The sequence below is a fragment of the Enhydra lutris genome, unplaced genomic scaffold (genome assembly GCF_002288905.1).
Source record: "Enhydra lutris kenyoni isolate GAN:26980312 unplaced genomic scaffold, ASM228890v2 scaffoldscaffold48, whole genome shotgun sequence".
NCBI lineage: Eukaryota > Metazoa > Chordata > Mammalia > Carnivora > Mustelidae > Enhydra > Enhydra lutris.
In genome coordinates this window covers 15,670,340-15,693,105 of record NW_019154132.1, presented here as the reverse complement: position 1 = coordinate 15,693,105, position 22,766 = coordinate 15,670,340, and the positions used below count along the sequence as shown (strand labels likewise).

Sequence of the window (22,766 nt, the reverse complement as noted above, 5' to 3'; positions counted from 1 at the left end):
CTCAGGATTATGTATTGAACATTGCTAAAACCATAAACCCTGGAGCATGTATATTCAATCAATAATATCTTGAAGTTCTTGACACCATGGGGACGACCCACATGGGCCTCAGATTCAAGCAGTTCACAGACTGAACGTTCTAGTTTCAAATAACCTCATGTCACAAAATCCCACCTTCTTTGTTTCATCTCCAAAACAGGACAGGGTGTTTTGAGGTAGATAATGCTCCTCACCAAGGGAATTCCAAGGAGATCAACCTAACCATCTATATTCCCACCGAAAAAGCCCTTGGTGTGATTTCTTCATTAACTGTTAATGATCAGTTAACCTTTAAGAAGGTTTGTGATCTCCTGACAAACCCAATTATGAAATAAAAATAGATTTGTTGTGAAGACATTAGTGGGCTTATTTGAGATATGTGCAGTAAGAGTTTGACTTCCACCAAAGAAAGAGGAAAAAACTCATTTGAGGTCACATAGATGCAGACCCCCAAAATGCATTATCTAGATAATTCAGTCTACATAATTAGGGAGGAGAAAAATATTAGTGAGGATAAATATTAGCGAGGGTAAGCAATTAGTGAGAACAAAAATAACATTCGGCCAGAGCTATCCTGCCTACTGCTTACAACAATCAGATCAGCTGAGTAGTCTTTTGCTCCTAATTTGCATAGACCCAGCTGAGAATGTGTGGTGTGGTGCCTTTCCCAGGACAGCAGAGCTTCTCTGGAAGGAGACAAAGCTAGAATTTAGGAGGAAGGGACCCAAAGCAAGCCTTTGAAATGGTGGAGAAGATCTTCCCCCAACCCAACCAGGTTAAAAATAAATTCTATTATTATCAGCTCTTTTTAGTCCAGGGCTCAAATACTCTTTTCTCACCTTGTCACTTTCATGAATTTTTAGGTAGGCTCTTCAAGCTACGGACCACATTACAACATTTAATTCTAAGACTTGTCCTGGGAGTGTTGAGATGAAAGAGTAATAAAGGGCTTTCAAAGTGGCCCCCCCCAAAATTACAATAAGTCTAATGGGAAACATATACGTCTCCATCATAGCTTTCGGAATGATCAGTAATGTTACCTCTTATAAAGGCCTTGGAGATACTTCATCTTAAAAATGTATCTACAGATACTTGGTAATGTGTGGACGTTTTCAGTTAGATTTGTCTACAAGGATACAGTAAATGTGACATTCAGAGCTTGAAATGTTGGCCACTTAGAGGAGTTCATACAATAGGGCTCACACATCAAGAACTTGACCATTAGCAGGCAAGGAGACAGACTCTACCCAAGTACAGAGGATCATGTAGGAAAATGCAAAGCATACTAGAGGCCAGTGTGTTTAGAGATAGGGTTTGTAGTGTTACAGACATCACATTACCTCTGACCAGTGTTAGGTGGGGATAGGCAAACGGATTCCTAGGAGGTCTTTACACTTGAGAACTCTGTTTCTGTGACTTTCAATTGCAGCTAAACAATCTCCACTTGAAGTAGGATTCGTTCCTTCTGCATGGCATATGATGTTAATGCTCTAAGGGGTTTGAGACAGGATTTATGGTCCTCCCACTTGGAATTGGCTGGGCATACCCATCTGACACTGTAACTTGTAGGTATCTTCGTACATACAAAAATGCAAATACATATGTGTGTGTGATATAATGTAGTTCTGTAATTAAATATCAGCCTCCTCACCCATTATGTAGGGAGATTAGAATTGTATGAGTAGGTACAAGGCAGACACTATTCCACAATTTGCTGAACCATGAAATAAAGCGATGAACTTGTGCCATTGGATCTTACTTATTTCAGCTAACATTTCTCACTGGTGGGGGTAGTGGAAATGTTAAATTCATCTCTTTTAGTGGCATTGTAATATCTTTGTTCACAGGGGCAGAGATAGGAGCAAAGGGAAAGAAAATGGGTTTGGGGGGCCAAAGACTGGGATTAAATCACTATTCCATCAGCTCATAGTTAGGATGTTAGGCAAGTGACTTAATCTCTCTGAGACTGTAGTTCCTTATTTGTAAAATTGGAACACTAGTAGTTTTTATTCACTAGTCTGCTGTGAGCATAAACAAAATACTTTTTGGGGAGTTTGTACCTAAATGTTTGACAGGTGGTAGACACTCAAAAATGTTTAGCTCTCTTTATGTTATTAAAATAGCCCAGAACAATTTCCACCTGAAAATATGCACATTTATATGGGCTCACGTTCACACACACACTAGAGTAGTAAACTTCAATATTCACACTAGTTGTTCCCTCTAAAAATACTTTTATGGAACAAATAAAATATATCTTTCAAGAAGTGTGTGTACAACTAAACCAATCATAGTTACCAAAAAAGATAAAGTAGGTAAAATAGAAAGCCACAGTGCATATCACATGGAAATTTACTACTTTTTAGGGTTTGGAGTGATGATATTTTAATTACTTCTGTGTTTGTGTATGTGTGCCTACCTATAAAATTCAATAAAACATTTTTAATATTATTATATATAGTCAATATTTTTTGATTTACCTACATCTACCATTTTCATTGTTCTTTGTTCCTTCCTGCATCTACAAACTTCCATCTAGATTTATTTTTTTTCTCTATATAAGGAATACTCAGTAGTATTTTCTTTAGTGCATATCTATTAGTGGTGAATTCTCTTAATTACTGTTTCTCTGAAAAATGTATTTTGTCTTCCTTCCTGAAGGCTCCTTTTGACCAAAGACTTGATTGGCAAGTCTTTTTCTTGAGTGTTTTAAAGATATCCCATTGTCTTCTAGACAAAACAGTTCCATTTTTTTAAGTCAGTAAATTTTTATTTAAGGGATTTCACATGGGAGTCCTTCCACTGCTGATCACCTTAGCTCCTCCAAAGTGGGAATCACAATCTCAAAATAACCCCTTTACAAAGAACTTTTGTTCAACCCACAGTTGTCGCTGTCAGTCAGCCCACACTTCTTGTGGTTGGGCTTCTCTGATCTCCACTTGAATACGGACAGACTTCTTGCTTTTGGTCTCGTTTAGCTCATAGACAAAGATTTAGACAAGTGGGAAAAACAAATCCTCTTTTGCAACCCAGAACTCATTGTTCAGTGCGAGTTTTGATACAGGTGAGAAGGCACATGATTCCGAAAACAGTTCCATTCTTTTTAGTGAGAAGTCAAGTATGAATTTAATTGTTGTCTATTTGGAGGTAATGTATATTTTATTCTGGAGACTTCGGGAATTTTCTTTTCCTGTCTTTGGTTTGTAGCAGTTAAACTGTGCCCTGTTGGGGTGAGAACTTCTTTTTCTTTTTCCTGCTTGGGGGTTAGGCCTTCTTGAATCTGCAGATTATTGTCTTATACCAATTTTGGGAAATTCCAAGCTATTATCTCCTCAAAAATGTTCATTCTGCCCCATTATCTCCTTCTCCTCTTGGTATGATTCAATTTACGTGTCTGTTAGATCTTCTCAATGTGTCTTCTATGTCTCTCACCTCTCCTCTGTGTTAACTATTTTTTTTTGGTCTCTATGTCTCTATTCTGTATAGTTTCTTCCAAAGCAGCAATTAAAGAATCCACTTCACCAGTTCTGTCATGAACCACGTTTATTCTGTTGGAAAATCCATTGTGTTCTCCTGATTTTAGTAAATGTATGTTTCTTTATTCTAAAATTTCCATGATCTTTTGAAAACAGATTCTAGTTCTCTACCAAAATCCTCAAGCTTGTCTTTAACCTCCTTTAATATTATAAATATAGGTCATTTTAAAGTCTGTGTCTGATGCCTCTACTTCAGAAGACCCCCACCCCTGCACTTTGGGTCTGTTTCTATTATCTGTTGTTTCTATTGGTTTTTTATTCATGTCCTCTGGTCTGTTCATGGACCTATACCCTCTTTTTTAATTGAGTGTCTTTTATTTGAAAAACTGGAAATAATTCATGACCTTAACCCAATTTTAGGGGCTAAGATGATCAAAATATGAGCTTCAGACCTTGAGAGGGCCTGTCTACTTCTGGTTCACCTTACTCCTAGAGTACAGCACTCAGCACTTTGGGGTCACAGCCCAAAAGAGTGGTGCTCACCAGAAAGCAGCCTGCCTTGGTACACCAGAAGGGTAGACCCTGAATTTCATTCCCTACTGTCCCCCTCCCCCATCCCCTGGAGATTACCAGAGGTCTACTTGGTCTTGAAACTGCTCAAATTTGGAATGTGCAGATGCCCTCAGGGGAAAATGGGTTTAAATCTCTCAACCATCACCCTTTTCTGAGCCTTACCCGGTGGTTTTTCATTATCTTATTTTCTGTCTAATGCCATTAAAAAAAAAATCATATTTTACATTTTTCCCTTAGTTTTTGTTTGCTTGGTTTTTGTTCAGAGTATTTAGTTGTCCTCAGAAGAGTGTTCCAGACTATCTAGTGTACCACCCTGAGAAAAGCTATTGGAAGCTGACTCTTTGAACCTACTTCATTGTTTTTTTTTTCTTTTTTTATATAGCATAAAGTCAAAGAAAATAAATTTCTATGAAAATTAAACTGTTAGAACCTCAAGTGCCTTTCAGCCTAGTTTAATGGTAACAGTAGGATTTTCACTGGACACTATCTCCCTGCCTTTGCTCACCTATCCCTACTTCCAGGAGTGTCTTCTCCTTTCATCCACTCCTATACTCCGCCCCCCAATGTTTCAAAACTTAGCACAGTGTATTCTTACCCGGGAAGACTTCCTTAGTCACCTCGTCTTCAAACTGGCCTATGCCTTTCCTCTGCCCTCCAGCAACTTAATATTGGTATTCAAGTATTATAACCCTACTCACCACGTTGATCCGCAATTATGTTCACGTGCCTATTTGCCCACTTGATTGTGAACTACTTTGGGACTAGGACTGGTTTTTCAGTTTATTTCCTTAGCACAGTGCCCACATGGCACATGGTGGTAGAGAAAACAGCAAACTCTTGAGAGGATACTGAGCTTTCCCCATTTAGATATCTGTCTTCAAACCAGTGCACAGGCTGATTCGAGTACCTGGTACTTGACCTTGGATGGGCCAAGTCCATGAGCCCTCTGTGTCCTAAATTTTACCCTCTACCCAACACTGTCCACTCCTCAAACCTCTCCACACGCTGCCCAGCCTTCGGGGTCCCAGGAAAGCTCTCCCTCTTTGCTCCAGCCTTCAGTGGTTCTGCTCCCCTCAGTTCCTGAGTACACACTCATTATCCAATAAATATTAAGCTTCAACCATGTGCCAGGGGCCCTTTTCGGGGCAAGGGATACAATGATAAACAGGTAAGCGCTGCCTACGGGAGCCTGGATACAATTTCACTCTAATTAGCTCTGTTATACATGAGAATAGTGTTTACCCAGTGAGCAGATAAAGTGCAAGACTGTATCTTGAACTCCAGTCGCTGACAGAGACTTGCTCAGTGCTGAACCCTAAGTACCTGCTCCGCATCCTTGGGGGCCCATCCATCTGTTCTAAAGGAGGCCAGCTAGAAAGCTGATACTTCATAAAATAATATTTTGAGGGACACCTGGGTGGCTCAGTTGGTTAAGCATCTGCCTTCGGCTCAGGTCATGATCCCAGCGTCCTGGGATCGAGTCCCACCCAAGGAGGCTCCTTGCTCAGCGGGGAGCCTGCTGCTTCCTCTGCCTCTGCCTGCCACTCTGTCTGCCTGTGCTCGCTCTCTCTGACAAATAAATAAAATCTTAAAAAATAAAATAAAATAATATTTTGAACACTAAAGGGGCTTTTACTGGCGCCTGACACCCGTACGTGGTCGATAATTAAGAGCCTCATTTGTGTGTGTTGGTGGATGAGGCTTGTATTGGTGGATGAGGGAAAAGAGCTAAATCTTCTCGCCCCCTGCCCCCGCCCAAATCTGGCTCATGCACGTGTGGGTGTGTATGACCTAAAACAAGAGGAAAATGTCTTCATCATCCTTTTCCCTGTCTCTCACTGTTTCCACAGGTCAGCGTGGAGGTTTTGGTAGAGTACCCTTTTTTTGTGTTTGGACAGGGCTGGTCATCCTGTTGTCCGGAGAGAACCAGCCAGCTCTTTGATCTGCCGTGTTCCAAACTCTCAGTTGGGGATGTCTGCATCTCGCTGACCCTCAAGAACCTGAAGAACGGCTCTGTTAAAAAGGGCCCACCCGTGGATCCCGCCAGCGTCCTGCTGAAGCATTCAAAGACCGACATCCTGGCAGGCAGCAGACACAGGTACGCCGAGCAGGAGAACGGCATCAACCAGGGAAGTGCCCAGATGCTGTCTGAGAATGGCGAACTCAAGTTTCCGGAGAAAATAGGATTGCCCGCAGCGCCCTTGCTCACCAAAACAGAACCCAGCAAGCCCATGGCAACGAGGAAGAGGAGGTGGTCGGCTCCGGAGACCCGCAAACTGGAGAAGTCAGAAGACGAGCCACCTTTGACTCTTCCTAAGCCTTCTCTAATTCCTCAGGAGGTTAAGATTTGCATTGAAGGCCGGTCTAATGTAGGCAAGTAGAGGCAGTGTGGGGAAAGGAAATTCGGCTCTCCCTTATCATTTGTATCCAGATTACTGTACTGTAGGCTAAATAACACAGTATTTACATGTTACCCTCTTTAGGTTTCTGTTCTAACCTTGTCATTAGAGTTACAGCCGGTGTTGCGCAGGAGATGGGTGCACTTGCTTTTCCGGGAGTGTCTGGCAGTGACAGTGGCAGGTGGGGGGGTGGAGGGGGACGGCCAGGGCAGGCCACCCCCCTCCCTCCCCGCGCAGGCTCTGGGGCGTCCCGGTAGAAACAAAATGTGGCTTCCGAGCACCTGCCTTTTCCAGCCGCACAGAAGCCTCCACCGGGCGCTGACTTCCGCCGCTTTCCCAGAGAAGTTCTCCGGGGCAGGGAGCTGTCCGGGGTGCACACGCGCGTGCGTGCGTGTGCTCCCGTGGGGGCGCGTGCACGTGGGGGACACAGGTGCATGGCCAGGGAGGTTCCCCTTCCCTCTGCCTCCCTCCGGCCCACTCTCTCCGGCCCTCAGCACGGGACTGGAGGTCCAGGGGGAAGGTCCTGGTGAGGTTCTCCCGGCAAAACCAACACAGGAACTCTGCAGGGCCCGATCAGGGGCCTCACTCAGACAGCAGATGGGAAGCTAACCGTGCAGAAGATCCTTCCCCCAACCCCCCAACATATTTTACAATAAAAGCAACTTTTAATCCTATAGATATATATTTCCCCCTATGGGGCCTGACTGCACTGATATTTTTTTAGAGCAACTGCCACACGTGGGATTTCGTTTCTGCTTTACTAGCGCAGTGATGTCTCCGGGGTGTCCCGGTGGGCTGGGCAGCTCGTGCTGGCCAGCGCCCCGCACGGTGGGGGTGGGGGTGGGTGGGGCGGCGGCCAGGGTGGCAGAGGGCAGACACCCACTCTGGATTCCGTGCAGTGTTAGGAAAACCAATCAGGTTATCACTTTGACTTTGCTCCCAAGAGGTAGGCGTGAACTGCCCTTCAGAGAGCTGTGGGAGCTCTTGCATTGGGTTTGCAAATCTCGTCTTTTAACTTTAGTACTGTTTATAGTTCATGACTATGGACAACTCGGGTGCCACTTTTTTCAGATTCCAGTGTGACGTGAGGAATTAGATTTTGAAGATGAGCATATATATTACTATCTCTAAGCACTTAAAATGCTGTTCACACTTTATTACCAAGCATCTTGGTCTATCATTCAACAAGTACTGTATCTCCCTTTAAACTCTTTGGGAAGAAAAAACAAAACAAAACAAAAAAACTAAGTTGCTTTCTTTTTTTTCCAACACTGTAACTACATTTCAGCTCTGCAGAGTTTCTCACGAGCAAGATATTGGAAGTTTCAATGTGGTTTAAAGGGATGAATGTGAATTATGAACTAGTACGTGACAATGGCCACCGAGTACCGCCTGACAGAAGGCACTTTTCACTTTGATGTTTGAGAAAGAATTAAAGGCCTATGCAGAGCTGGCAGAGAAACTGAGAGAAAAGGGATGGAAAAAAGAATACTCATTTTTGTCCAGTGTTTTTCTTTTTAAGATGAACTTTTAAAGAGCCTTGCAATTTGCACATCTTGAGTTTATAATTTGTGTGATATTCCTGCAGTTTTTATCCAATAACATTGTGGGAAAGGTTTGGGGGACTGAACGAGCATAAATAAATGTAGCAAAATTACTTTCTAACCTGCCTAAACTCTAGGCCGTTTTATAAGGTTATGTTCCTTTCAAAATTCATTTTGGTCTTTCTACCACATCTGTCACACACACACACACACACACACACACAAAAAAAGTCATAGCAGGACAACTCTGAGAATTTTCTTCAGACTCATTAAGAAAGTTTTCCATAAAGACATTTATATATGTGATCAAGTTTAAAAAAAAAACAATTACTTTATTATTGTTGAAATTAATGTTATTTTCAGAATGACTTTTTTTTTTTTTTCCATCAGAAATCAAATCAAGATTTTAATGTTTGGTACAAACCCAGAAAGGGTATATTTCACAGTTTAAAACTTTCATTCCCAGAGACCTGAAATATTGTTTGTGGGTTTTGAGTATGTGTCTTAAAGTGCTTTTTAAAAAAATAGTTTTTATAAGTAGGGAGAAATTTTTAAATATTCTTACTTGGAATGGCTGCAGTCTCTCTGAACAAATACTTAATTGGATTTTTCTTTTACCACTGAAAGGAGTACTTCTTGCATTTCACAAATTTGGAAAAAAAATTCTAATGTCGACCCACATTTTGGCTGTCAAGTATTCCATTATATTGAGCTCTCACCAGAACTAATGATATTTATAAACCGTTTTCTGGGGTGTACCAAAAACATTTGAATAGGTTTAGAACAGCTAGAACTGGTCCTTGACTTTCTGTGGATTTCATTACCCTCTCAGCATGCTGACAGAGAGCTGGGTGAGCCCATTCTTGGGGTCATACTGCTTATTTAGTGCTGTATTTTTTTTTTTTTTAACGTTTCTGCTCAGAGAACTTGCTTAATCTTCCATATATTCTGCTCAGGGCACTTGCAATGATTAGGTTTTGTTTTTCTTTTCCTTCTGTAACCTTTGATGGTAAGAGGAATACGGGGCTGCCATATAGAGACTCTGTCCTCATCAGTACCACTATTTACAGAAACTCACGTGGATGCAGAAACACACACACACACACACACACACACACACACACACACACCACCTTTCAGTTTAACTTCCAGTACTGAACTAACTGGATCCTCAACACCGACACTAAAATGGGAAAACATACATGGTTTGCAGCAATAGGAACATCATTAATTTTTGTGCTTCTATTTCAGGTATAGGAATTACACAGTCATGGGTTCTCTCTAAACATTGTCCCATTTCATTCTCTTGCTTTTGTAGCTGTGCAATACTTCCTGTGCCAATAGGCCCGACCAGTGTGCTCTAGGGAACGCTCATCCCCCATTGGGCCCATCATCCCTGTTCTGGCCAGAGAGGGGCTGGAGGGGAGGAAACAGGAAGGGGAGAGCTTCCCACAGCGAGCTCCCGCTGAGGATGTGGAGTGCTGGGGCTGGGGCTGGGGCTGGGGCTGGGAGCTTTTGGGAGCCCCGTGTGTCTGTCACCACGTTGCAGAAAGAGCCAGTGGAGGAGAGCTAGGGGACGAGCTGCAATCTCCCCGTGGCCACGAGGAATAGTGTGCAGTATGGAGAGGGCAGAGGCAGATTCGTTTCTCAGGTGTGCCCAGGAGCAACTAGAACCAGGATCGACCCATTCCATCTCCACGGTGTTTTCCAGAGCGGGCAGGTTCCTCCTTCCCCCGTCTGTGTCCTTGACGCTTTGAGCCGTTCCTCTGGGCATGGGCAGGAAGTGTGGCCTGATGTGTGTGTGCACGCTGTGAACATGTGGCCAGTGGCCATGGAGGGGCCACCTGCAAACAATGGTCACCGGTCCTCTGCAGCAGCTTTCTCTTCAATAGGAAGAACATCCAGAGGACAGGGAACCTCGTCTCGTTGGCAGACATTGGTGAGCCCGGGGTGGCCTTGGTCCCCAATCCTGTGTAGCAAACCTAACAATGACAGGCGTAGAAACTCTCCGCTGCCGAAAAGCTTAACGAGGATCAGCCATGTGCCTCTGTACGATGTCCACTTTGCAATAGTTAGCCATCTTTAGTTCTTTCTTTCTCTCCTGTTTTCCATTTCTAAAGTACTAACAGCAGGCCTTTTGCGTTTACAACGAAACACAATCACCAAGAAATCAGTCAGGGCGAAAAGAAAAAAAAAAAAAAAAAACCAACAAACAGGAACCTCTCTTTATAGGGATTTCTAAATATGTAAAATGACTGTTCCTTAGGATGTCTCACTTAAGAATCATTTCAAGTTTGTTTGGGCCACATTGGGGAGGGGTTGGGGGATACGGAGAAGGATGCCACTTACCTCAAACCTTGTAAAGTGGAAATCCAAATTGTATTTTCGTTCAGACTTGGGGATAATTTTCTATGTCGGTTAGTTTTTTGTTTCTCCCCCACCCCCCCACCCCCACTCAACCCGGTCTGGTGTGGGAGGATTTGATTTTTTTTTTTTTTTCTCCCGTGGCTGTTGATCCCATCGCTGACTCTGAATGGTGCCCCCTGTGTTTTCGGTTAGGTGAGTGTGTTGCGCTTTTCTCCCCCCACCAGGAAGTGGCAGCATCCCTCTTCTCCCCTACAAGGAGCTCTGCGAAACCTTTCTCACCTCTTACTCAGGGACGGGGCTGGCGTGTGTGTGGCACACTGGTGTGTCCAGAAGCAGCATTTCGCCTGCTCTGGAGTACGGTTGCATAACTCCGAGGAATGTGTAGATTTCCTGCATCGTGTGGATTACCCCTTCGATATGGCATACATTGCAATATCATGCTGCGTGTTCATGAGGAACAGTAGCTCCTAGTAATCATAAAATTCACTCTTTGCACATAGTTTTGATCTTTACTGAAATGTGTTGCCAAAATTTATTTTTGTTGTTGTCGCTTTGGAATTCTTTTTGTTTGTTTGTTTTTTAAAGAAACAATTGACAGTACCCTTTAACATCCGTGACTGCTAAGGAAACCTATTTCTTTCGTAGAGAAAAAAAAAAAATCTCAAAATGCTTTTGAAGACACTAATGCCATGCTATTTCAGATGTGGGAGAAGCAGCAGAGCTCTTGGGACGGGAGGCCAGGCTTTGTGAGCTGTGCTGGTTGTCATGGCTACCGTCTCCGGAACCCACAAGCAGCTCGACAAACTGGTCTGTTCTCTCCCAGAAGGCTTTGCACTTCTGTTTCCTAGTCACCCACGATGATTCCAGGTGAAAGACGGGCCGGCCGTCTCAATCCAGCGCCCAATCCAGCGCCTTTGGTGGGGATCTAAAAGGAAAGGAAGTTACGCTTTCTTTTTTAAAGTGGACTGGAAGCCTTTGCTTCCACCTTTGTGTTTTTAACCCAGAATTTCTGAAATAGAGAATTTAGGAACACATCAAGTAATAAATATACAGAAAATATACTTTTTTATAAAGCACATACGTGCGTATGCTATTGTGTTGGGTTGGTTTCCTCTTTTTTTCCACGGACAGTGTTGTGTTTCTGTTGATAGGGAAATTCCAAAGAATTTGCACACCTCCACTCCGGAGCTGAGATTTCTTTTACATAGATGACCTCGCTTCAAATATGTTACCTTACGGGATAGGATCTTTTCTTGTAGCACTATACCTTGTGGGAACTCTCTTTCTCTCTCTCTCTTTTTTTTTAATGTACACCTAATTTGAGAAGCTGAAGAAGAAAAATTTTGAAGCACTCATTTTGAGGAGTACAGGTAATGTTCTTGAAAATTGCACAAAAGAAAAATGAATGTCGAAATGATTCATTCAGTGTTCTAAAGACATGGATCTGTTGAAACAATGAGTTTCATACCCTGTTTGTAAAAAAAAAAAAAAAAAAAGCATAAAGGTTGAAAGTTACATGTTTGGGGTTTTTTTTTTGTTTGTTTGTTTTGTTTTTTGTTTTTTTTTTTTTTTTGGGTATATAGAAAACTGTTATGTCTAAAATAATCAGATTTGTGAGATTATGGCCTGGAAGAATTACTACAGAAAAGGCTCTTAAACTACACCCACACTTCCTTTATGTTTTTGTTACATAGAGCCCTCTTCCGAGGGAGGGCAACTCTGTATTCTGCAATTTGAGAATACTGTTCATTCCTGTGCTGAAAGTACTTCTCTGAGCTCCTTTCTTGGTTTAAACTCTCAAGTCCTTGCAACTCCTTTTTTCTCCAGAGATCACTTTTGACATCCTCCACACTTCTTGTTCCAATAAACCCAAAGAATATAATCCTGAACAAGAAGTGTTTGTAACAAGAGATCCTAGCTACCAGAAAAACAGAACTCATTATGAGGACAACAAACAAACAAACAAAAAAACGCTCAGCCTTCTTCCCCGCCGACACCTCATTTAAATGGGGGACTTGAACATGAACTTCAATTTCAATGCCTCATTTTACTTTAGTTTGGGGGTTTTTTTTCCTTTAATCTTGAGGCCAAAATCAATGTAGAGCAACTTCTCAGAAGAGTCCCATTTTGTCCCCAAATCAAGGCAGCCAGTGGAAACTGGACAGCCACGCAAGGAGCGTTAAACACACCCACGTACAGTTCTTAAATTCAGAACCTCAGCCCCTCGTTTACTTTTTAAAATGCAAGGCATCTGGTAGCTGACATTCACCTGTACGATGACGGGAGTGGACAGTGGCTTCAGCTTTTCATGTCCTTCATGACTTGCATACAAATGGTTCAGCTGTATTAAAATTAAGTGCATTTGGCCGATAGGTAGTATGTATACGTAAGGGTCTCTAAGAATTTCCGTAACTTTTCTTATCTGAAAGGACTTAAGTCTTCCACTGCAGATAATTGGAGACTTTGCCCAAGTTTTCTTCCCCTTTAGTTTGTGTGTTCGTTTGCTGTCTGGATAGCCAACGAGCCTGTCTCCTTTTCCATGGCCAGTCTGAAGGCCTGCATTGGAAGTGCTGTTTACAGTAATCCTTGCCGGGATAACATCCTGTCCTCCAGAATGTCAAGTCTGAGATGCCAGACACTGGCTTAGAGCTGGGTCTTTACAGGGCAGTTACCAAGAAGTCGGGGCGTAGGTTTCCTCTGGTTCTTACCCGAACCACTGAATCTTTAAGGCATTCTTGGGTCCAGGAGTGGGATAAATTGTTCAGCCAGTGAACCTTGAACTTGACACCTGTATGTTCAGTTCTGTGAATATTGCCCTTTTGGCCTATTAGGGTGGTTTCTTCCTCCTGGGTCTTCACCTGTAAACCCATTTAGTGTCAAGTGAATGGAGGTTTCAGGAGAGCCCTGCCCAGTATTTGTGGGGGCCTTTGGGTAAGACAGTCCTAACTTCTGGCCCCAGGGCCATCTCCGAGATTCATACCTTCGTCTGTTTTACAATCAGATCATTACCTGCCGAACTTCCAATTGTATGCCTCCCACCGGCCAGGGAAAAGAGACGCCAGAACTTTGAGGGCACTATCAGACTGATATGGCCAGTACAGAGGAGAACTAGGGAAGGAATGTTTTGCACCTTATTGAAAAGAAAATTTTAAGTGCATACATAGTTAAGAGCTTTTATTGTGACAGGAGAACTTTTTTCCATATGCGTGCATACTCTCTGTAATTCCAGTGTAAAATATTGTACTTGCACTAGCTTTTTTAAAACAAATATTAAAAAAAATGGAAGAATTCATATTCTATTTTCTAATCGTGGTGTGTCTATTTGTAGGATACACTCGAGTCTGTTTATTGAATTTTATGGTCCCTTTCTTTGATGGTGCTTGCAGGTTTTCTAGGTAGAAATTATTTCATTATTATAATAAAACAATGTTTGATTCAAAATTTGAACAAAATTGTTTTAAATAAATTGTCTGTATACCAGTACAAGTTTATTGTTTCAGTATACTCGTACTAATAAAATAACAGTGCCAATTGCAAACGTGTGTCCTTCCGTGTCAGGTCCTTGAAGAGAAGAGGCAACTGAGGAAAAAATGGTAATCCCGCACTTCGCCCCCACTGTGAGCACCGGGTCGGTGTGTGCTGGGGAGGGACACAAGGCACCGGTTTTCCTACTGCTTTTTTGGAGGGGGAGGCTGGGGGAGGCAAGATGTGGTGGTTATGCCTGAGATGAGGTCCGCGATAAAAAGATAAAAGGCACATTTCGACAGCCCATGTTTCGACTTACTCAGTTCGCGTTTTATTTCTAGCTGAACCATGCTGTTGACAAGAGAGATTTGTTTCTGAACAGCATTTGACAGCTTCATGGGACTCCTGTAGCCTCATCCATAACATTCTGGAACAATGTTGCTATACGCCGGTTCCGGGTCTAATCCTGGAAAGTTCCTACGGCTCCTGCCTGACAGAAATTCCACATGCCAGGGGTCTCCCTGGATGCACATGGGGGAGCCCATTTGTCTCAAGGGTACAGCATTGGGGGCGTTCACGGTGCCCACTCAGCCGTTGCCCCACAAAGTAATCCCCCCAGGACCCAGGCACGGGAACCCCTCTGCCCCCTCTGCATGTGGCCATAGGATCCTTCTAGGCTTAAGATGCTGCAGAGGTGGAAGGGAATTCTCAGGGTCAAATTCAGAGGTTTCTCTGAGCCCAGGGAGGCGGGGGTGATGCCTTTCCTTTTGCTGCCTTCCTGGTGAGATGTCCGGGGGCATCTCGCCCCGACTCTCCTCTTGGGACTCAGAGTTGAGGTCCTGAGCACTGTGAATGTCAGTGCTGAAGAAAGGTGCACCAGGCAGGAGCTGCTAAGGTGAAGGGCATCTCATCCACAGACCCCACCCCCCGCCCCCGCCCCCACCCCCACACCGACTCCTGCACAGGAAGGCTTGCAGGTTGCGGCAGACACTCAGGTATCCTGCCTATACCAGGTCTGAAGGCGCCCCCAGCACGGGGCTCCCCTGCCCCCCTGACCATGGGAGGCAGAGAGGAACTTACTAAGGCAAAGCATAATGGAGCTTTTGGGGTGCTTTTTGCAAAAATCTCTGCTTCAAAGTGATTCACTTCCCTAAAAACTAGGTGAGCATAAGGACCTGCTTCCAGCTCGTGGAATCGAAGCATGCACAATCTGTACACGAGCTGGATAGAGCGGGAACAAGGTCTCTGAAAAGAGCACAGCCTCCAGCGGGCTGCTGGGGGTCCCCTTCCCAGACCACTCCCTCTGGGTGTGGCACAGGAGTGGGCTGTGCGAGAGGAGACAGCGGCCAGCCCGAGCTCAGGCAGGGGTGTGCCCTCAAAGTCCCCCTTACTAGGGTGCATTCGGAATGGGTTTAAGACCCTTCCTTTCCTTTTCTCCCTTATTTTGCAACAGAGAATCTCTTAAAACTAACACACCGAAGGGCTTGAGCAGAAACTATCTTCCACAGGCGCCTCAGGGGGCTCAAACCTCAGACTAGCAAACAGAGAAGGGGGGGTGCCCCCAGGCAAACCCCACATCTTGCTCTGTATGTTAAACATTCTCCAGCCTTCATCTCAGAAGGTTGGCCCATTTAGGTCTCTACAAGTACAAGAACTATCCTCAATGGATTGAAGGGGGTAAAAGTGTGACAACAGAGTTCACATTGCTGGACCTTTAAGTGTATTCTTAAAAAACTACAAACGGACCTAGAATCTCCTGGAACATTATGGGCTGGATGGACCCTTCATATGGTGGCAGTTTACCACAGACCTCGGGCCATTAATTTGTGCTTAAACAGCAGCACGCGTGACCCTTCTCTACTCCAAGGTAGTTGTTTGCTTTTTCAAGGAAAACGCACTCTTGTGTCTGCTTCATTAAGCCTTGTTCAAAAGAAAATAAAGTAAAACATCCTGGCCTGCATATACTTTCCAGTCCTACTGCTCAAGGAATGCTCCAGAAGCAGTGGCCAGTCATCATTAATAAATCCATGTTCACTATTGCAACAAGCATAGTCAGCGGCAGGATTCCTCCAAGGCCATGGGTCTGTTCTCCAAGAAAATACCATTGTCACCAGTCAGCGAACACCATGTGGTCCTTCCTCAAAAGTATGAATGGCCTTGACAAGGGACTAGTTCTAACTCCTATTTTAAACCAATGACTTGTAGAAAACTGCTGGTCAAGGTTTTGGCTATTTTTCAGGAAGGATTCCACTTGCCAATTTTTTGGTGGATGACCTTTGAAGAAAACATCTCGTCAACTTCAAAATAATGTCTATTCTCTTTAAGAGAGAGGCCAACCTGACCGGTTGGGACTGAGGAGGGAAGAGAGGAAGCAAAACAAAACTCACTGAAAAACCAGGAGAGGGACAGTATCCCCAAAGCAACATTGACCCCAGAGTGCCAGATACCTGATCCCAAAAGGCACGTGTAACGCAGGTGGTGGAGACACGTCACCATACCTCATATCCAAAAGGGGACCACTTCTTCAAGTTCATGGGTCTAGTCAGGTGCCTTTGTCCTTTGCTGGCAACCAAAAGCAGAAGAGGGGAGGCCAGTGACTCTGATTGGCCTGACCACCCCTATCCTCCCTTACCCTCTCCTCCCGCCATGCCTTAACTGCTAACAGCCAGGCAGGGGAAGAAGGTAGGAAACCCCCAGCTCCCCTGACAACTTGTTTCCAGCAAATGCAAACTCCAGCACTCCACCAAGTCTTACGATAATTGCAGTATATTAAAGTGAAACCATTTTTCTTTAAAAAGAAAGAGAAGAAAAGAAAAGGAAAAGGTGAGTTAGTCTTAACAATGAGGTTATGAGTTCCAGGCAGCTGGGCTCTGACCACTGACCCAGTCGATGCCCTGCTTCCAGTGCCCCCGAAGGCACCAGGGGAGCCCCAAAGCCTCCAGGGGGCAAGGAGGGGAGCAAGAGGCAGTAGTCCACCATTCAGGAGCGGCCAGCAACTCTGATGTAACACGAGGACGGTGCGTAAGCAGGTGTGCGTGGGCGCTGCCACGAGCCGGACGTCACCTCATCCTCAGGGTTAGCTGAACACAGTGTTGTGCTGTTGGGTCACTCGGATGAATGTCGCCCTCCTGCTGAGCTCTTTGAGTTTCGCGGCCCCCACATAGGTGCAGGTAGACCTCAGTCCCCCAAGAATATCCAGAATTGTGTTTTCTACATCCCCCTTGTAAGGCACTTCCACAGTCTTGCCCTCAGAGGCCCTGCGAGAAAAAAAGAAGCTTGTCTTTTAGTCTGGCTTTTTTCCCCCTTTAGGAACCCAGCTGGAATCATTCCCAACTTCAGCCCTTTCAGCAGCCAACAGCCCCCCGGCGCACTCAGGGAGCTAAATGCCCACACTGCTAGGGATATGTGGTCGCAGCAGCAGCTCAGATGAAGGCGAGGCCCCTCCCAAAACACACAGCCTCGCGGCCGGCTGCCCGGGGCACCAGCGGCTTTGGAAGAAGGGACCCACACCTTCCCCCGCACAGTGCCCTCCTCACTCTGGGGCACCCCGTCACTTACGGGCCTCCACTCTGCCCCTAAGAGAAACCAACGCCGCCCTTCTCCTCTAGCTTCATCCAGAGACCAGCGTCCCCCTGACCCAGAGCCCCAGATGCCGCAGGGGAAGAAGAGCCCGGGCCGATCACCTCGAGCGACCCCTGCTACCGTCTCTTCTTGTCACCCTCCCTGATCAACAACAGAAGCCCGAGGCTTCGCCCTCCCACACGCCAGCTCTCCAAGCAGACCCCGAGTGTCCTCAAGGACGACCATCAGGAGGAGGAAGGTAGCAATACAGCCCGCCTCCCGCTCACAAAGGTCTGACTTCACCACAGTGAGCGAGCGATACGCACTCGGTAGAAAGCAAACTTCGGATTTTGAACTTGGATCCTTTCCCAGGCTAGTGATGTGCAAACAATCCTAACTGGTGATGGGGGTCCCCGGTGGCTGCAGTGACATCAGCCCGAGGACTGGGAGTGGGGGACAAGGACTCTGCACCTGTACCACTGGTCTGTTTTTCAGTAGAGACCTTCAACCCCTGATTATCAGACAGGCCCCGTGCTGGATGATTCTGCCCACGGCAGGCTACCGTCAGTGTTCTGAGCACAGTTAAGGTAGCCCAGGCTAGCGAGGATGTTTAGTGGGTCCGGTATCTCAAGCTCATTTCAGTTTATCCTATTTTTACCTTAAGATGGGCTTATCGGGACGCAGCCCCATGCTTAAGTCGAGCAAGAGCTGTAAAATGCACAACTCAAGCCCCCCCCCCAGGTGGCAGGGACACGCAGTCCAGACTTGCCTTCGGAGGGGTGTTACCAGAAGGAAATGTCCAATCTATGCAAAACTCTAGCCCTCATCTGAGGCCCAGGCAATCTAGAAATTCTAACGGTTAACCAAATTCTGGAACTTTCTTTAGCTGGTCTCTTCAACTAGAAAAAAGATAGCATCTCTCAATCAGAAGCTCCTCGCCTAGAATTTCAAAATGGTATTGACTCTTGTGCTTTGGAATCCACACAGGCAAGACGGTCCTGAAGTGGGACGAGATCTCCCTCCCTAAACCACTGCCTGCAGCCAGGGTTGGCCTCGGGGCTGGCTCGGAGCATCGAGTTCCAGATACCCGTCCCTGACCACACCCAAGACGGCTCACGTCCCTGCACTCGTGACCACAGACCAACACCTACACACTTGTGCCCGCGATGACCGCCATTTCACTTCTGAAAAAGATCTCATGGCCTGCCTGGGGCTTACTGGAAGTCATCTAGATTCTCATCGTTGCCTCTTTGCTGATGGGTGATGGCCCCTTTTGCAAGGCATTTATTGCTGAGGTTCACATCCTCTCATCTGGTAAACGAAGGTACCTTGATCTGTCTCCCAGGGACAGTGTGAGGCATAAACGGTTAATGGCTGGGAAAGAACCAGCAAAGCATAAAGAGCTTTACCTTCATTAAATACCACCATCAAAGGAGAACGATTCTTGTGAGGAAACTGTGGGGAGGGGGCAGCAAACTACCAGGGAAAGGGGAGGGAGCGAGGGAGGCAGAGTCACAGAGGGACGGAGACACAGAGAAAAACAGAGGCAGCCTGCAGGGCTCAGGCTGCCTCCAGACTGAGCTTCAAATTCCGTTAGCACCTGCCTCTCCTAAGATCTGAAACCACTTCCAGAATCTTCTATTTTCTGTCTTGTCTAAACCCTGCTGAAATGACAGAAGGGGATGTTTTTTCTTTCGGTGCCTCGGCTGCCGAGTGCGGCATAGCCTGGTCTGCCCTCTTCGGTCTAGTTTCCTCAGAACCAGAACAGACGTAGCTAAAGGTGTACCGAGTGTCCTCCAGGCAAAGCATCTTAGCAGTCACCCAACCACGAGGGCTCCACCTAACGTGGCAGCGCAAAGCAGACACGGGCCCCGGGGTAGGGACAGTGGTTGCTGGTAAAGGGTGAAGCTTCTGGACCAGAGGTCCAGGGGGGCACAGAGGCAGGGACTGACCCCCTGCCCACCCTCATTACCCACGCCAGCTCCTCCATGGGGCACCACGTGGGAGAAAGAGCCTTCTGAGGCTGCACCGGAAGGAGAATCCTCTTGTTCTCACTTTGTGAAGTTTCCAGGATGCGGTTAAGACATAGCTCCCTGTTCCCCTTTCCCACCCTGCCTTCCCCACACTGTGGCATCTTGACGCAGGTCCCCCCATAAGAGGAGAATGCGATCGGACATCAGTCCACCGGTCCCCCCACACTGAAGCACAGAACTCTGGGAGAGCACCCAACGCCTCCCGCCCGCCCCTGTGAATCTCAGTGGGGTGCTGAGATTCACCTCCAGCAGGACTTGAACCTCGGACAACACCCCTGCCTCCCGTGTCCTCGAGATAAGCTTGTGGGTGTGGGATGAATGTAGGGAATGCAGGGTGTCCACCAGGGAGGGCTGGAGCTCCCGCCCCGGGGCCTGAGGCTTCCCAGAGAAAGGCAATCCCTCCCTCCCAGCGGACTCCCTTGTGAGAAAGTCCGCCTCGTGCAACCTGTCATCAAGCTAATGCTGAGGAGAGACAATGGCAGTCTCTAGGGAACAGGGCCACGGAGTGGATATGTGCTGTCCCGAGGTTCTTCAAACACACATGCAGACAATTAAGATGGAAGGGAAACAGAAAAGGCCGGGTTATATTTGGGGATCGCAGATTTGTTTAAAAAAAAAAAAAAAAAAAAAAAAGCAGATGCCATCATCCCTTCTGCGCTAACACAATTAAATGGCTAAAAATGCTGTCTGTGTCAACCGTCAGAGCCTGGAGGCCGGTGAGAGTCCTGCCATAGGGGAACACGGCACCTTCCAGAAAGGCCTGACCTCCACGCGGCCGTGTGCACACGCCTGTTTCAGACACGATGGGAAACCCAGGCTTCAACCCGATGCTTACAGCCTGACTTCGTTCCAGACTAGAGATGGGCGGTGACGGGGCTCACTCAGGGCTTTCAGAAGGCTCTACCAGAAGGACGAGGCAAAAAGACCCTTGCCTGACCCCTTGGAAAGTCTGGAGCGTCACCTCCTGGACTGGCCGAGCAGGAGTCCCACCTGCTCACACATACCCCTTTCGTCACATTTTTATCCCGTCCCCAAACCCTGGTGCCTTCTGAGGGCCCCAAACGCAGCAAATGCTAGTTGCACAAAAGCCGGGACTATTTTTAAAAGCAGACCATGTGTTGCGACTCCTTCCGCAGCTCGCTGGCGTCAGCGGTGCCGATGTCCGCGGCTCACCTGTATTCAGCGACGCCTCCCGCGTGCTTCTTCATGGCCGTGTCGGAGCTCATCCCGTAGAACAGCTTCAGCTTCTGCCCGTTCTTCTCGATCACCTCTCCAGCACACTCCGTGTGGCCGGAAAACATCCCTCCCAGCATGACAAAATCCGCACCAGCGCCTAAACTCCAACAGTAGGGACAAAAAGCAGCCGCAGGGCAAAGAGCTCAGAGGAAATCAGCCCCAGGAGGATCGACCTGCGACTCCCAATCCCCCGCCCCCCCCCCCACCCGCTCCTTGCTCCCAGCCATCACCAGGAGAAAAGCTCGACCTCTCCCTTTCTGGAAAAAGTGAAGAAGGCCTGTGTGGGGGGAGATGGACACTCAGAGGAAGAGACACAGTTGAAGGCTAAGGCGGTGGACGGTCCTTAATGGTCTTTAATGGTCCTTAATGGTAACCAATGACAGACCATGACCACCTTCCATACACAGCTTGTCTGAGTCTCATCATCAGAGCGGCAGTAAGAACTGGGCAGCACTGGGGCACCTGGGAGGCTCAGTCATTAAGCATCTGCCTTCGGCTCAGGTCATGATCCCAGGGTCCTGGGATGGAGCCCCGCGTCAGGCTCCCTGCTCAGAGAGAAGCCTGCTTCTCCCTCTCCCACTCCCCCTGCTTGTGTTCCTGCTCTCGCTGTCTCTCTGTCAAATAAATAAAATCTAAAAAAAAAAAAAAAGAATTAGGCAGCATTTTCTATAGCATGTTTCCTGATTTCATCCCCAATAGTCACCCCACCAGTGCCCTCATCAGGCATCTGGTCTACCTGAGCCGATCGGCACCCTCACACTCTGCTTCTGTAGGTCATGGAAGACCTCACAACAGACTGAACTCCTACATGGGAGACTGAGTGTTAAGAAGAGAAACCTACTATCTCTCCTGCAGTCTGCATCTGAATGACTTCAGTGTACTTCTACTTTTTGATTTGACCTAAGGAAGCACCAAGAGGTTTTGAGTGTTGCTTGTGTGTTTAAGAAGCCTGAAGTCATTAAGCTAAAACCCAATGTTAAATATTGGAAACCATGTAACTTGTGCAGAAGTGATACACAGCGAACATTGTTGGGGGGGGGGCAGCAAAGGGGGTTGGCTAGAGCATAATTAGGGCAGGGTACCTAGGCTGGATTTTCTGGTTTTCAAAAATTGGAATTGTAATAAAAATTTTTTAGATGCGCTATTTCAATTTTCAGTAACAAATGGGGGTGGAGGATCTTACGTTGAGACTTACTTGGGGGGAAAAAGGGAGGTTTCCCCCCACACCACCTGCCCTGCCATGACTTCTACGGGACAGAGGAAAACCGGTGTCCAGCCAGGCCTCGCGATGACCACAACCCCAGCAGCAGATGTCAACAGCACGAACCCAGAGCACAGACCCACCCAACAACCCTTTGAAGTGGCTTCCGATTATTTCTGTTTCTGAACATTCTCACGTCCCTCCCTCACCAACATTTTCCCTGACGCAGTCCTTCTCCCTCCCTCCGCCGAGCCTCAGCCCAGGCCAGGCTACGCTCCCCGGAAGAAAAGCGAAGGAAAAGATGTCACAGCAGATTCCAAAGACCAGGGACCGTTACCTACGAGGCACCTTCTTCACCAATCGGTCCCTTGAAAAGTGTGCCTCCTCCTAGTCTGTGCAGGGAGCCCAAGTGTCTGTGGCTAGTGATCCAGATAAAGGGGGCACACAAGTGGAGCAGGGGTCCTGACTCCCCCGCTCGGCCACCAGCTGTGGGACCCTGACTTTGTCACACTCACCTCTCAGGGCCTCAGGCTCAACTATAAAGTAGGCACCTGGGATGACAAAGAGGACCTGTGTGTTCCCTTCCATAACCAAGACGCACGATCAGAAGGGGATTACATCAGAAGGCTGCCCGTTTTCATGACGTTCCCCAGGGTTGGTACAGAACCCCGCTGCTAAGAACCCTGTTCCTGTCTCCTTGTCACCATCAGTGTTTTATTAGAAGAAAGAGAGAGAGAAGAAAGAGAGAGAGAGAGAGAGAGGGAAATGGAGGAAGGCAGGGAATCAAAGCCTAAACCTAAGACAGTTCATGGCGAGGTCTCCAAAGCAGCGGTCAGAAAACTTAGAGGGTGTCAAAGGCAGGTAGGGGAGGA

At 46.6% G+C, this 22,766-nt stretch overlaps 2 protein-coding genes across 3 annotated transcripts in view; one reads left to right on the top strand and one right to left on the bottom strand.

Annotated features, from left to right (window-relative positions):
• LOC111156718 (ataxin 1) overlaps nt 1–8,228 on the top strand; it is a 393,814-nt gene extending 385,586 nt beyond the window's left edge. Inside the window, exon 8 of the mRNA XM_022517762.1 lies at nt 5,939–8,228. Within this exon, the coding sequence (XP_022373470.1) occupies nt 5,939–6,469 (531 nt within the window). The 3' untranslated portion in view covers nt 6,470–8,228. The remainder of the gene's footprint in view (nt 1–5,938) is intronic.
• An 8,383-nt stretch (nt 8,229–16,611) lies between these two features.
• Nucleotides 16,612–22,766, bottom strand: part of LOC111156646 (guanosine monophosphate reductase) — a 42,682-nt gene continuing 36,527 nt past the window's right edge. For both annotated transcript variants that reach the window (XM_022517656.1, XM_022517657.1), the window contains 2 exons: nt 20,631–20,790; nt 16,612–17,120 (listed from right to left, as the gene is read on the bottom strand). In XM_022517656.1, coding sequence (XP_022373364.1) covers nt 16,940–17,120; nt 20,631–20,790 — 341 coding nt within the window. In that variant the 3' untranslated portion in view covers nt 16,612–16,939. The remainder of the gene's footprint in view (nt 17,121–20,630; nt 20,791–22,766) is intronic.